The sequence below is a fragment of the Amia ocellicauda genome, chromosome 16 (assembly GCF_036373705.1).
Source record: "Amia ocellicauda isolate fAmiCal2 chromosome 16, fAmiCal2.hap1, whole genome shotgun sequence".
Classification (NCBI taxonomy): domain Eukaryota; kingdom Metazoa; phylum Chordata; class Actinopteri; order Amiiformes; family Amiidae; genus Amia; species Amia ocellicauda.
Genome location: NC_089865.1, coordinates 17,730,894 through 17,745,384, shown reverse-complemented (window position 1 = coordinate 17,745,384; position 14,491 = coordinate 17,730,894). Strand labels below are relative to the sequence as shown.

Here is a 14,491-nt window from a genome sequence, read left to right as displayed (position 1 = left end):
GTTTCTCCATTTGGTAATAGGACTGTACTATATTGGATTCCCTGTTATATTTGCCAACTTTATTTGCATGCTGAGTTTTAATATTTCAGTAAGACACTTTTGAAAGCCTGATTGAACAGCTAGTGATAGGAAGTGACACGGGGAAGTTAATCGTTGTTGCACTTGTGCAATGCAGCAGTGGAATTCACATTTTTATGCAACCTCTGTGATCTTCCCCTGTGCACTTCCTCCCAACCAGCTCGAGAAGTCTGCTTAGTGGTTGTTTTCTTTGGATCAGCTTGTTGCTGGCGTGACAAATAGTTGCCAACGCTGGAACAACAATGCTGGATCAAGAAGAACACATAATACGATGTGTCAGAATTGAAATAACAGGAACATGCATCTGAGTGAATTCCTCCTTCAAGTAATGGATTAGTTTAATTAAAACTGCTAAAGATAAACACAGGGTCACTTCATTGACTTGTCTGAGACCTGACCTCAGTCTTGTAGTACAATTATGAAGTACATTAGCACAATATGTCTCCAGCCAACTCTCAGAGCCATTGAGGTGAAGAGTGGGTTACAAGAAATGAAGAAGAAACACACACACACACACACATGAGAGGCCATTTTGCATTCCTTATTAAGAGTTCATTATCAGATGCACAATGTGAGTGGTACGAGCAATGGTTGTATAAGTATTGTCTGTCTAGTGCTGAGTTAAACTGCTCTCTCACTATGGCAACACAGTAATAAGATCTGATGATCTGACCAGTTTCTGATCTTTGATGCTGGTGTTGAGTGACTGGTTTTGGTCTCATTGTAGAAACAAGGAACACAAGCAGTCAAGAGGTGCGCCGAAATTGAAATGTGACTGACTGGCGCTCGTGGGAGAAAAGCAAGTCTCTAAGATCACCATATTTTCTAGGTCTTTTCAACAACCCTCATCTTCAAGACTCACCTTGTATACAAACATGACTACATCTACAGGAGAAGCACTCGCACAAAAGCAATACATAAAATATTTATACCGTGCAGTCCCCTGAAGGTTAATATCAAACATTTGGAGGACAGGTTTTGTTTATTTATATGCAAGGGCAGCTCAGCATGGATTCTCAGATTCTTTCCAGTGTGCGATTCTTTGGATAGGGTTTCAATTTGTTTTCTGTGCTGTGAAACGTGGAATCCCCTCTCTCATCAGAAATCAGTGTCACCCTGCCTATATGCAATGCTCAGTTTATTTTTTTTCAGATCCTTGGTGTGTGTTCTAAGGCTTTTAAAACAAGCCTAAAAAGAACACACTGGAATGACATATTTCTTTCCCAGACAAAGTGGCCAGTTTTGGACTGGACACCCTCTTATAGTTTGAGAAGATATTTTGGTAACCATGGTTCCCAATCTGGGTTCTGTTATAAGGTGTCCATTTGCACTGCATTCATCAATTTAAGATATTTATTGGATGTATTGTTCCTATTCGATGGAAACTTGTCCTGAAACACAGACAGTTCCACTTAGAAATAAAGAAATAAGTCGACAGTTTGGAATTACAGTCTGGAACACAGTGACTGTGGGCTGATGGCCTGCTGGGACCTCACTGGGCTCGGGGTGACAGGGTGCTGGGACTCGGTGTGAGTAGCGGGGCCCAGCAGATGGGATTAGTTAAGTGGAACAAAGAGCAGGTAAGATGATCCTGTGCAGGGACAGATGTCTCAGCTTGGCGTTATCAGAGGCCTGGCTACGCAGGGCCCATCAGCGAGAGGCTGAGAGAAGCAGACACTCTCTGGGACTGGCCTTAGATCTCCAGGGTCTGGGGCCAGCTGCTTCATCTTGGCACTGCCCCGTCCAGAAGATACACCTGGGGAGCTCTACATGCAGTTCAATGTGGTGACAGTGGCTCCATGATTCTCTTCTTATTCCATGATTCTGTAAAAGATGTTTGAAGAAAACATTCATCTCTCACCTCATAATTACTTATTTAATTTGCTCTAAATCCATGTATGCCTTCAGATACAGTGTGTAAATAATATAGCTAGTCTTTATTGTTATTTTATTAGATAATTGTTTTACCCCAAAGGAGCAATGAGCTAAAGCAGTCCTCTTGTAGCACGTACAACCATCTTTCATCATTATCAATCATATGTACTTTATACACTGACTGAAAAAAGTGCATTATTTTGTGACATGATATTACTCCATGTTTAGAATCTTCAGAGCATAATCCTCTGACCTGGTGTCTAAGTCATCTTTGTGTCTTTAGTGTGACTATAAAGGTAACTACAAGTAAGCATAAACCCAATTCAGATTATGTCATATATTATGTTCTTTAATGGTCCTGCTTCCTTTCATCTAGACACAACCCGCTTGGCCTGGGTAATCAATTTCAAATTACCTTCCTCCACAGCTCCCGCTTTTCCATTAAGCCCCATTATCGGAAGTTCATAGTCAATCTGTCCTGAAGCCGCAACTCTTTGTGAGCTGTCCCATTTAGTGTGAAACCAAACTTCATTTCCACCTGAACACCACAAGGGAGAAGGGGCTAGATGTCAACCAAAGGCCGACACATTTTTATGAATATTAATTTATTTTTCAGGCTCATTCAGTGTGTTTAAACCAGTAGATTCACTGTGGAACAAATCGAGAGTAGCAAATAAATAGAAGACGGTAAATGCATCTTTTACTTATTGCGCTGATCTAGAGATCTCACAGAGGCCGAGAGTTAAACTGCCACAGAGGAAAGAGATGCTAAAAATACACCTTGGCACTATGCTACAGTGAGTGGAAAAAAGTATTTGATCCCCTGCTGATTTTGTACGTTTGCCCACTGACAAAGAAATGATCAGTCTATAATTTTAATGGTAGGTGTATTTTAACAGTGAGAGACAGAATAACAACAAAAAAATCCAGAAAAACACATTTCAAAAAAGTTATAAATTGATTTGCATGTAAATGAGTGAAATAAGTATTTGATCCCCTATCAATCAGCAAGATTTCTGGCTCCCAGGTGTCTTTTATACAGGTAACGAGCTGAGATTAGGAGCACTCTCTTAAAGGGAGTGCTCCTAATCTCAGCTCGTTACCTGTATAAAAGACACCTGTCCACAGAAGCAATCAATCAATCAGATTCCAAACTCTCCACCATGGCCAAGACCAAAGAGCTGTCCAAGGATGTCAGGGACAAGATTGTAGACCTACACAAGGCTGGAATGGGCTACAAGACCATCGCCAAGCAGCTTGGTGAGAAGGTGACAACAGTTGGTGCGATTATTCGCAAATGGAAGAAACACAAAATAACTGTCAGTCTCCCTCGGTCTGGGGCTCCATGCAAGATCTCACCTCGTGGTGTTTCAATGATCATGAGAACGGTGAGGAATCAGCCCAGAACTACACGGGAGGATCTTGTTAATGATCTCAAGGCAGCTGGGACCGTAGTCACCAAGAAAACAATTGGTAACACACTATGCCGTGAAGGACTGAAATCCTGCAGTGCCCGCAAGGTCCCTCTGCTCAAGAAAGCACATGTACAGGCCCGTCTGAAGTTTGCCAATGAACATCTGAATGATTCAGAGGAGAACTGGGTGAAAGTGTTGTGGTCAGATGAGACCAAAATCGAGCTCTTTGGCATCAACTCAACTCGCCGTGTTTGGAGGAGGAGGAATGACCCCAAGAACACCATCCCCACCGTCAAACATGGAGGTGGAAACATTATGCTTTGGGGGTGTTTTTCTGCTAAGGGGACAAGACAACTGCACCGCATCAAAGGGACGATGGATGGGGCCATGTACCGTCAAATCTTGGGTGAGAACCTCCTTCCCTCAGCCAGAGCATTGAAAATGGGTCGTGAATGGGTATTCCAGAATGACAATGATCCAAAACACACAGCCAAGGCAACAAAGGAGTGGCTCAAGAAGAAGCACATTAAGGTCCTGGAGTGGCCTAGCCAGTCTCCAGACCTTAATCCCATAGAAAATCTGTGGAGGGAGCTGAAGGTTCGAGTTGCCAAACGTCAGCCTCGAAACCATAATGACTTGGAGAGGATCTGCAAAGAGGAGTGGGACAAAATCCCTCCTGAGATGTGTGCAAACCTGGTGGCCAACTACAAGAAAAGACAGACCTCTGTGATTGCCAACAAGGGTTTTGCCACCAAGTACTAAGTCGAAGGGGTCAAATACTTATTTCCCTCATTAACATGCAAATCAATTTATAACTTTTTTGAAATGCGTTTTTCTGGATTGTTTTGTTGTTATTCTGTCTCTCACTGTTAAAATACACCTACCATTAAAATTATAGACTGATCATTTCTTTGTCAGTGGGCAAATGTACAAAATCAGCAGGGGATCAAATACTTTTTTCCCTCACTGTATCTCCCCCAGTTAAGACTGATCAGGAGTGTGAATGGATAAAGTCTCAACAGGCTCTGCCTAATTTGAGAAGCCATTGTGAAACATTTCCCAAGACATCGTGGCCTCAAGGAAACCCAAGGGGTGGCACAATAGATGACTTGCCATGTTCCCCCGGCAGCCAGAATCACTCAGAGCAATGAGGGAATAGTCTTGTCTTATATCCTAGAAGGTTTGAAACTACTTTGTTTTCCAAATGAACAGCTGAATTGAGCTGTCTGTTTTAACTTATGGTTTCATTTCTGTGGAAAAATGATTTCCGCTGCAATCTCCTGACATGCTTTTCTCACCGAAAGCTGCCTATACAATAATAATAATAATATTACAAATAATAATAATAATAATAATAATAATAATAATAATAATTAAAAAGTTGTTTAATTGTCTACACCTTTCCTCTTGTCCCGGTAATGTAACTATTCCCTTATCATCAGTGCCTTAATATCTAAAGTCATGTATAGGATACAGACTTTGGCATTTATTGTTATGATCTTTAATAGGTTGTTGTTGCCTTTAATCCTCCCTGGTGTCTTGGCTTCCTGAATGTACTGTCCTGAGTATTGAAATGCGGGGGAGGGTGATAAGAGGCAAAAGCCTAAACAACAGACTTTGGACTATCGATTTGCCAGCTTTTTTGCAAATGTTATTCTGTGTTCAAGAAATCGTGACAGGGAAACCATTATGGTCATTTTGTAGGTTGCCTTAGAAACCACAGATAAAGATCAAAGGTTCCCTAATTAGATTAATGGAAAGAAAAGGGGTAGTTCTGTCTAAAAGCGCCTAGACTGTCATTCAGCACATCTCGGCATCCTCTCCATTGTACGGAATACATAGAAGCTTTTAACATATGTAACATTTTCTGTATGTAACCATCCTTCTCCGTTATTGAATGGACAGGTCTGCGAAAAATGTATCTTTTGGCCTGTGTTGGAATTTTACATGAATCTGTGACCTATATGTATCCTCTTTCAAATTTCATGTTAGGCATCACTGAAGAAACAGTATTAATTTATGCAGAAAGACTGGTGGAAGGGAAAAAAACATTTCCATTTTTAGTTTATCTTTTGTAATTTGTATACATTGTTGAACCTGGTCTATTAATTATTTTGCTTTAATCTTCAAGACACAGCTGGATGGGTTGGGGACCCCTGTGCATTCGTATCACTCCAGTGTATCACTTTCAGCACTGCTTCTGAAAGGAGATCTTTCAAATTGATTTCACTGGAAGAACATTAGAGCATTCCCGGACGTTTATTTCAGGTTTCAGTTCCTCGTTGCCAAAGGTTACAGTGATCTGTTCAAATGGTCTGTTATGGGGAAAAGCAACCTTCCTTTAATCATTCAGCTGGCTTAGATTCACACAGTGCTGTAGCATTCTTACTGAAGTACATCTAAGCACTCTGCATTTCGGCCATGGTGTGAAAATTGCCCTAATATCAACTCCAAACTAGCACCCCATTAATTTTTTTTAGTTTTAGACACTCATTTACACACCACTTCAAGGGAACTGTATGAAAACTACAAGGACCCTTTAAGACTCATATTTTCAACGCAAACCTTAAATCTGCCATTTTGTACATGTACATGAAGATGCATAACGCCCTTTCAGGCACATATCAAAGCAGTGTCCTGTCCCTGACGTGCTGTCATCTGTGTCTGTGTTGCAGGTGTTCAGGCTGGAGAAGGGCACGGTGTCAAGGGAGAAGGTGTTCCCCATGCACCAGAGCAGCGTGGAGGGCGTGGAGGACATGTCCACTCTGTCTGAGCTCCACGAGGCCGCCATCATGCACAACCTCTACCTGCGCTACCAAAAGGACAACATTTATGTGAGTTGGACAACTGCTCTCTGTTTAATAACTCCTGTTTTTTTACCCTTTTGGGTTTTGTTACTTTTTCCCTCCCTGTGCGGCATCTTTCTGCTTTCTTTGATTTCCAATCTACCATTTTTCTATCGGAAAGGATATGACAAGGTGCTGACTGCCTGGCAAATTGGGATAATATATTTTTGTCAAGCCTGTTAAATGTTTGTGGCATTTACGCCACATTGGGTTCTTAAGTGTTCATCTCTCAGTCCATCGAGCAGTTTACTGTCCTTTCACAGTGACTACCACCCCGAAGTGCTTTATGATGAGGCAATAAAAAATCTGAATTAGGTAGACAGGAAACGAAAGTGATTCATTTAATTAATCATTACATAAGGCTGTAAAATCAAGTGAATAAAAAACAAACATACGAAATACATTTATCTTCAGGTATTTACAGGACTCCTCCATTACGGGCCCTACTCCCACAGAATAGATGAGCAACACTGCATGCCCAAGGGGCCGTCTCCCTCCCCTGGACTCCACAGATGAGCCATCTTTGCGGCGGCCAACCAGCGCTTCATGAAAACTCTTTCCCTGACCTTTTTGCTCAGTCGTATTGTACAGTCTGTAATCCTTCCATTTTCCTTGGGAAAGAGCCATGGATAAAACTGCCAATAAGGGTTCATAAATACAATATCCTGTTCCCCTCTATGGTTATTGGAAGAACGTCAGATCGGGGTCACAAATGGATTTTAAAAAATTCCCAATGAATCGGCTCCTAAGGTTTGAAGGACAAAGTTCAATGTAAACAACAAAACAAGTGGACATAATCGTACAGGTCGTGGGATAGCTTTGCAACTTACTGGTAGGGCTCCAAAACCTCCCTGAGAAGTTCCTTAGGCCACCACTTTCGTTTTTGATTGGGTTATTCTTCATAAGTGTTGCAGATGCATTCTTATACATCTCTATCTGCCTTCAAAGCTCCAGACTGAAGGTCTCTTCCACTTCCTCTACTTTCATGTCCTGACTCCTCGAGCAATAGCTGTGTAAAATTGGTTTAAATTGTAAAAACAAAACAAGGCAGTAATTTACAGTGCCAAAGACAGCTGCGTTCAATTTATTTCTTTCAGAATAACAGACAGCAGCTAAAATATGCAAGGATCTTTTTTCTTCTTGTCTCTTTTCAAAATTGTTGTTAATTTAAACCGCAGCCCAGCCGCCACGTATCGATAGTGGTGATTGATTAAACCCCGGTCAAAAGACCCTGCTGCCCTCTGGTGTTGTAGTGAGGTTTCTCAGAGAGATAGAGGTCTATTGGCGAACTCAAGAGACATCAAACAACAGCCAGCTAGTAAACCTTAGCCTTAAAGGACAATTGTCTCTCAATAATGGATGCTTTTATCAAATGACACCTATCCTTCATGAGTGATCTGGGGAGGGATCCCGTTTTCAATTTAAGATGAGCGTTTACAGCTGTTGCTCGAGTTCATTCAGGCTGACCCAATTGCACTAGTTGGTACTTTACAGGCAATGCACACTAGGATGAGGCTGCGTTTTAATCAGTTTTACAGATTATGTGTAGTTTAAAAAAAAAAGAAACATTGGGCTATTATGGTGAAAGCATCTTCTAATCTGATCAGACAGTGCTTTTAGTTAAATTGCATTAGAATCTATTACTAGTATCAATAAGTTTATCTTTTTCCTCTAGATTACTCACTCGTACTGATACTGAATTATGCACTGTGATCTGATCGATGGAGTCTCCTTACGGTCTGCTCTGTTATCTTTACACTTTGGAAAGAAAATATCAGTAAAACAAAAAAGAAGAAACCCTCAGTATTTCTTGCTCGTATACTAGATTGCCTGCTACTGAGAGGTCAGATAAATATGACAATAAATCAGGTATCAAGCTCTTTGAGACTTCACCATTAAAATATGCAATAAAATGGTGGATTCTAAAAACTGTGATGTTATTATGAATTTCTATTATTATTAATTCTGTTCTCTGCTGCACTCTGCACATACTGCTACATATAAACCCTTAAAAGCTAAAGGTCTCACTTTATTTAAATAATTTTGACTTTTTTTATTCCTCTCGCATCTCAGACCAATATCGGCTCCATCCTGGCCGCAGTGAACCCCTATAAACCGATCAGTGGGCTGTACGATGCCTCTGCCGTGGACCTGTACAGCCAGCACCACCTGGGTGAACTGCCCCCCCACATCTTTGCGGTGGCCAATGAGTGCTACCGCTGCCTGTGGAAGAGACACGACAGCCAGTGCGTCCTCATCAGGTAAGATGGGCCTTCTTCTCCTGCACCACAAAAAGGTCAAGGGCCTCATCTGAAGCTTGAAAAGCATCTCTTGAGTCTTTTCATATGACTTAAGGAGTTAGATTAGATCACTGAAGGTCATGTGCAGAAAAAACACTACCCCAATTTGTTTTGCACCTCTTTTCCTCAGAAGAAACCTCATTGACATTGGAATGTCTCTCTTTCCCACTGAATACAACCCAGGAGGCTTAAAGGCCAACTTGTAGCTTAAATTCCCCTCATCTATAACCTTAAGCACTCTGGCATCATAGCTGTAGCCAGGAAAGGTATGGAAGAGGGAGATGCCAGTGGATTGGTGAGTGAGTGGACATGCAGAGTGTCGTGGAGAGGTGCATTGTGGGGTTGTGGTTAACAAGGTACAGTTTGGGAACCCATTACATACGACAGTCATCATGGGAATTCTCCCTGGCAATCCAGACACCTTCACTCAGCCTGCCAAGAGAGCAGGATGTAAAACCGGATAACTAATCCACGTTTTTGTTCTGCATGGAGTCTGGAGTAGAAGGTGTTTGATATTTATTTATTTGCTTCCTTCCACTTAATTACTTTTGCCTGCGTTCAGTCTGTCCCCAGAGAGCGGATTTAACAGGGATTAGTCGGAATGTGTAAAAGAATGAGGAACACGTGTGATCCCACCGCCTCGAGCGAGCGTCGTGTCTGGGTGTCTGCTCCCCGGCCTCTTGTTTATTGATCCAAACCATCACTCCTAATGCCTCTCCAGAATGTCTGTTCACGCCTCCCCGCCTGCCTGCCTGCCCGCCTTCCTGCATCGAAGCCCTTTTCCATTGATTGTGTATCAGCGCCGCTGTCTGTCTCGTCGCCAAGATTAGTGGGCCTGTCTGAACCGCAGCGAGCCCTCGTTTCCCTGTCTGCGTGATGAATGAGTTTCCCCAGGCAGACCCCCTCGCTGTCCGTCTTCCCGGGCTCTGCAGTGGCAGCGGCCCGCGATAGAGTGATGGATTGATCGCGCTTAACGACACAGTAGAGACTCGTTGGAGATCAAATAAGAAAAGGCAATTAGGTTATTCAGACCTTGATTTGAATTTAGGATCTTTATTGGCAGGGGTTTGTTTTGATGTAGCAAATTATCGATTTGTTATTTCCCAGCAGTTTGGTAGAATTAAACCGTGTGGTTGTATCTGGGAGACGAAACTGCGTTTAGAAAAGCACAAAAACACATCCTTTGCTAGTAACACATTGATAGTTTGTATAGATATTAAATTACATAGCTAATAGGCTTCTCCCATTACAGCTATACAGCATAATCTGATCCTAATTAGAACCTGATTAAGTCAAGTATTAAAGATTAATGCTTTAAGATTAATGCCTCTTGTATATTAACTTCTACAAAATGTCTTCTGTTGGATTGAAGGTCTCTACCATCCTACTCTACTGACAATGTAATAAACTCCCTCAGTTGTCTCAAGTGCTATTTAAAGCAATGTGTGTTGTGTGGCTCAGAGGCTCCTAGCTCTGACAGCTGAGTAGAGCAGACAAGATGATCACAGCTCATTTCTCTCTCTTTCTCTGCTTTCAAAGCAAACCTAACGACAATGATGTTTCTTTGCCAGCCTTTCTAAACAAAACCACCAATATGACAGTGGAAGCTTAGCTGAAATCGCATAGATAACTATTCTTGAGAATGATGTCTGTGTGTGTGTGTGTGTGTGTGTGTGTTGTCCGCAGTGGGGAGAGTGGCGCTGGAAAGACGGAGAGCACAAAACTGCTGCTGAAGTTCCTGTCGGTCATGAGCCAAAACTCTTCTGGGATCCCTGCCTCCGAAAAATCCACCCGTGTGGAGGAGGCCATCATCCAGAGCAGGTACCCACACACCCTCAATTGAACCTCTCTAACATGATCGACTTAGCTTAACAGTATTTTAGTGGATTTCTAATGAAGTTCTGAAGTTATTGCTCACGCTCTGGTGTGTCTTCAAACTGGAGGTGTCAAGGAGCCGTTGTTGTCGGGAAACCGAAAGAACCGGCTCAAAAGCACCAACTCAAACTCTCTTGTCTGTCTCTGCAGTCCCATCATGGAGGCCTTAGGAAATGCCAAGACTGTCTACAACAACAACTCGAGCCGCTTTGGGAAGTTCATTCAGCTGCATTTCTCTCAGAACGGGAACATCCAGGGAGGCTGTATCATCGACTGTATCCTTCTGTATTGCAACATAGAAAATAACTTGGTTTAAACACTATGGTTGTCATGCAAGTTTCATTTTCTTGAAGTGGCCAATTTCCACGACATGACAACAGCGGGGCTACACAGACAATTCCTGCCATGTTCTAACCTGTTAACCTGCCAATGTGAATTATATTTGAAGCATTTGTGGTTATTCACAACTTTTTTCTTTTTTGCTTCATTACACTTGTACAATTGAACATCCACTGGCTCAATACACACATAAAGAACGTGATGAAACAAGATCTTTAAATTACTGGAGCCGGTAGTAAGTAGTGCCAGACAGATGACCTAACTAGAATCCCCCCCCCCAAAATCGACCTTCCCCACAAGGACAAGAGCCACATAAAACACATTATTTTTATGTTCCAATTTTTAAGGAGTTATAAGATTTATTCCAGCACGTCAACACAATAAACTACCAGGGGCAGCCTTGATCATCAGTTGTTACAAATGTGAGAATTTTATCAATTTTCACAAAGTGATTTCCTTAACCTCTCTCTACCAGATTTACTAGAAAAGGTAACACATGAATGCAGCTGGTGCTACTTCTCCTGTGGATCTGCAAAGCTCATTTGCAATGTTTTGTTCTCTTTTGTTAAAAATGTCAAGGAAGGACTTATATTTATTCAGTACTGGTTATCTTCAACATTTTATTTTCAAATAAGATTAAATGCAATGCCCGCTTTCAACACTTGAGGGCGAGTAATCATGGAGTGTATATATATACACTCACCTAAAGGATTATTAGGAACACCTGTTCAATTTCTCATTAATGCAATTATCTAACCAACCAATCACATGGCAGTTGCTTCAATGCATTTAGGGGTGTGGTCCTGGTCAAGACAATCTCCTGAACTCCAAACTGAATGTCTGAATGGGAAAGAAAGGTGATTTAAGCAATTTTGAGTGTGGCATGGTTGTTGGTGCCAGACGGGCCGGTCTGAGTATTTCACAATCTGCTCAGTTACTGGGATTTTCACGCACAACCATTTCTAGGGTTTACAAAGAATGGTGTGAAAAGGGAAAAACATCCAGTATGCGGCAGTCCTGTGTGGGCGAAAATGCCTTGTTGATGCTAGAGGTCAGAGGAGAATGGGCCGACTGATTCAAGCTGATAGATGAGCAACTTTGACTGAAATAACCACTCGTTACAACCGAGGTATGCAGCAAAGCATTTGTGAAGCCACAACACGTACAACCTTGAGGCGGATGGGCTACAACAGGAGAAGACCCAACCGGGTACCACTCATCTCCACTACAAATAGGAAAAAGAGGCTACAATTTGCACAAGCTCACCAAAATTGGACAGTTGAAGACTGGAAAAATGTTGCCTGGTCTGATGAGTCTCGATTTCTGTTGAGACATTCAGATGGTAGAGTCAGAATTTGGCGTAAACAGAATGAGAACATGGATCCATCATGCCTTGTTACCACTGTGCAGGCTGGTGGTGGTGGTGTAATGGTGTGGGGGATGTTTTCTTGGCGCACTTTGGGTCCCTTAGTGCCAATTGGGCATCGTTTAAATGCCACGGCCTACCTGAGCATTGTTTCTGACCATGTCCATCCCTTTATGACCACCATGTACCCATCCTCTGATGGCTACTTCCAGCAGGATAATGCACCATGTCACAAAGGTCGAATCATTTCAAATTGGTTTCTTGAACATGACAATGAGTTCACTGTACTAAACTGGCCCCCACAGTCACCAGATCTCAACCCAATAGAGCATCTTTGGGATGTGGTGGAACGGGAGCTTTGTGCCCTGGATGTGCATCCCACAAATCTCCATCAACTGCAAGATGCTATCCTATCAATATGGGCCAACATTTCTAAAGAATGCTTTCAGCACCTTGTTGAATCAATGCCACGTAGAATTAAGGCAGTTCTGAAGGCGAAAGGGGGTCAAACACAGTATTAGTATGGTGTTCCTAATAATCCTTTAGGTGCGTGTATATATATATATATATATATATATATATATATCATATAAGGAAAATATGAAATGATGATCGTATTCCAAATATATCTCACTGTGGCATAAGCCTAAAAATGTGTATATATTTTTGTAGCTTAAACGAAATAACATTCACAGCAGCACCACAGTACCTACACAGTGTCTACCCGATTTAAAGTGCACAAGCCTGTACTTGGGGAATAAACCTATTGTTTGCTCTGAATTGTAGAACCGGGTGGTGAGACAGAATCCCGGCGAGAGGAACTATCACATCTTCTATGCACTGCTGGCCGGCGCTGATGAGGAACACAGAGGTCAGTGGCCACAGCGCCCTCTAGTGGAGTAGAACAGGAGAACACTGATCTGAAATAGTGTAGATGGTTGTATGTTTACATATTTATGAGTAGGTTGGAGTGGGTCTCCCATACCTTCTATTCAATTGCTACAGTATAACCACTGCAAACACAGCAGGAAATGTTTTGAAACTTATCATATGTAGACCACAGTAACCAAACCAAAGGAACAGCTTGTAACTCACCAAATTGTAAACCAAATTGGTCTTTGTAAAATTATATAAAAGTGTATGCTGTTTGTTCAGAAGCACTCTGAATTTTAGAATGACATTTCCTCACATCTTTGAATTTCCCCTACATGTCTTTAATCGACTCTCTAGGAATTCCTTGTACATTTATGTGAGGTATGTTGACTGCATCATTATGAGCCCAGTGTCCCTATTGCAGAGCTGTATTTCCTGTCGGAGCCTGAATCGTACCACTATCTAAGCCAGTCAGGTTGTGTGAAGGACAAGAGCCTGGACGACAAGCAGCTCTTCAACAGCGTCATGGTGAGCCAGTCCTGCAGTCGTGCCAACCAGCACCCAACTCTCGTACCGCTGCGTACAAATTCTGCTGAGTGGCACATCTTTGCTTTAGTCGTATATGACTAAATGACGTATGATTGCATAAGGGTGTTCTGTAACCGCTGGGTGCCACTAAAAATAATTGGAGTCTTTGAAGTCGATGAATGTGTTTTGCAGCCATGATAGGGCTTGATGTGCTTGTGCTGAATAATAGAGCAGAAAAGCTGGGAGTATAAACAAAAGGCCTCCAATTTAGTGATCCCCTTTGCCTTTCCAATAGCAACCTGTCAAAAAGCAAGAGTTTGATAAATAATGTTTATTGTGTTCATGTCGGCTTTGGTGCTGATGCATCCTGGGAGATGCTGGCACTCTCTATAATAGTGTTTTTTTCTATTTATTTATATAAAGATTCAAATAAAGGTGTCTGTGTCCACAGGAAGCTCTGAAGGTGATGGAGTTCAGTGAGGAGGAGATCAGGGACGTATTCAAGCTGCTCTCGGGGGTGTTGCAGATGGGCAACATTGAGTTCATGACTGCAGGAGGGGCGCAGATCACCACCAAAGCAGGTATGAGGGAGGGGTTCGCCAGACATCCACCTGGCACAGTAGATCCTAGCTGGGGAGTAGCTGAGTAAGTAATGTGAGCACATATCTGAGGTCAAGTGAATAATAATTACTGCATGCAATAAAAATATAAAGAAAGCAAGAAAGCATCCATGCACAGCCCTATTCATAAGATGGAGAGAAGACATTGACACCATAGTGTACTTTAATTGCATTTCCGCCCCTCCGCTGTCATTGTGCCCAGAACTACTGTATTTATTTTGGTTCATTCAGTACAGTAAAAACACGCCGGAACACGAGCTGGAATTCCTGAACCACAAACGTGTTGTGACCATATTTCGTATTGAAATCGGAAGAAAAAAACTACAAACTGTGGCCAAGTCTGCTACACTGCAGCCAGAAATGTACAATAAAGTAT

At 42.2% G+C, this 14,491-nt stretch overlaps 1 protein-coding gene across 1 annotated transcript in view; it reads left to right on the top strand.

Moving 5' to 3' along the window:
- Positions 1–14,491, top strand: part of myo10l3 (myosin X, like 3) — a 100,025-nt gene that overhangs the window by 44,409 nt on the left and 41,125 nt on the right. Inside the window, exons 3-10 of the mRNA XM_066687304.1 lie at positions 6,044–6,202; positions 8,288–8,475; positions 10,201–10,335; positions 10,540–10,664; positions 11,204–11,217; positions 12,881–12,965; positions 13,392–13,495; positions 13,947–14,076. Of these exons, the coding sequence (XP_066543401.1) occupies positions 6,044–6,202; positions 8,288–8,475; positions 10,201–10,335; positions 10,540–10,664; positions 11,204–11,217; positions 12,881–12,965; positions 13,392–13,495; positions 13,947–14,076 (940 nt within the window). The remainder of the gene's footprint in view (positions 1–6,043; positions 6,203–8,287; positions 8,476–10,200; positions 10,336–10,539; positions 10,665–11,203; positions 11,218–12,880; positions 12,966–13,391; positions 13,496–13,946; positions 14,077–14,491) is intronic.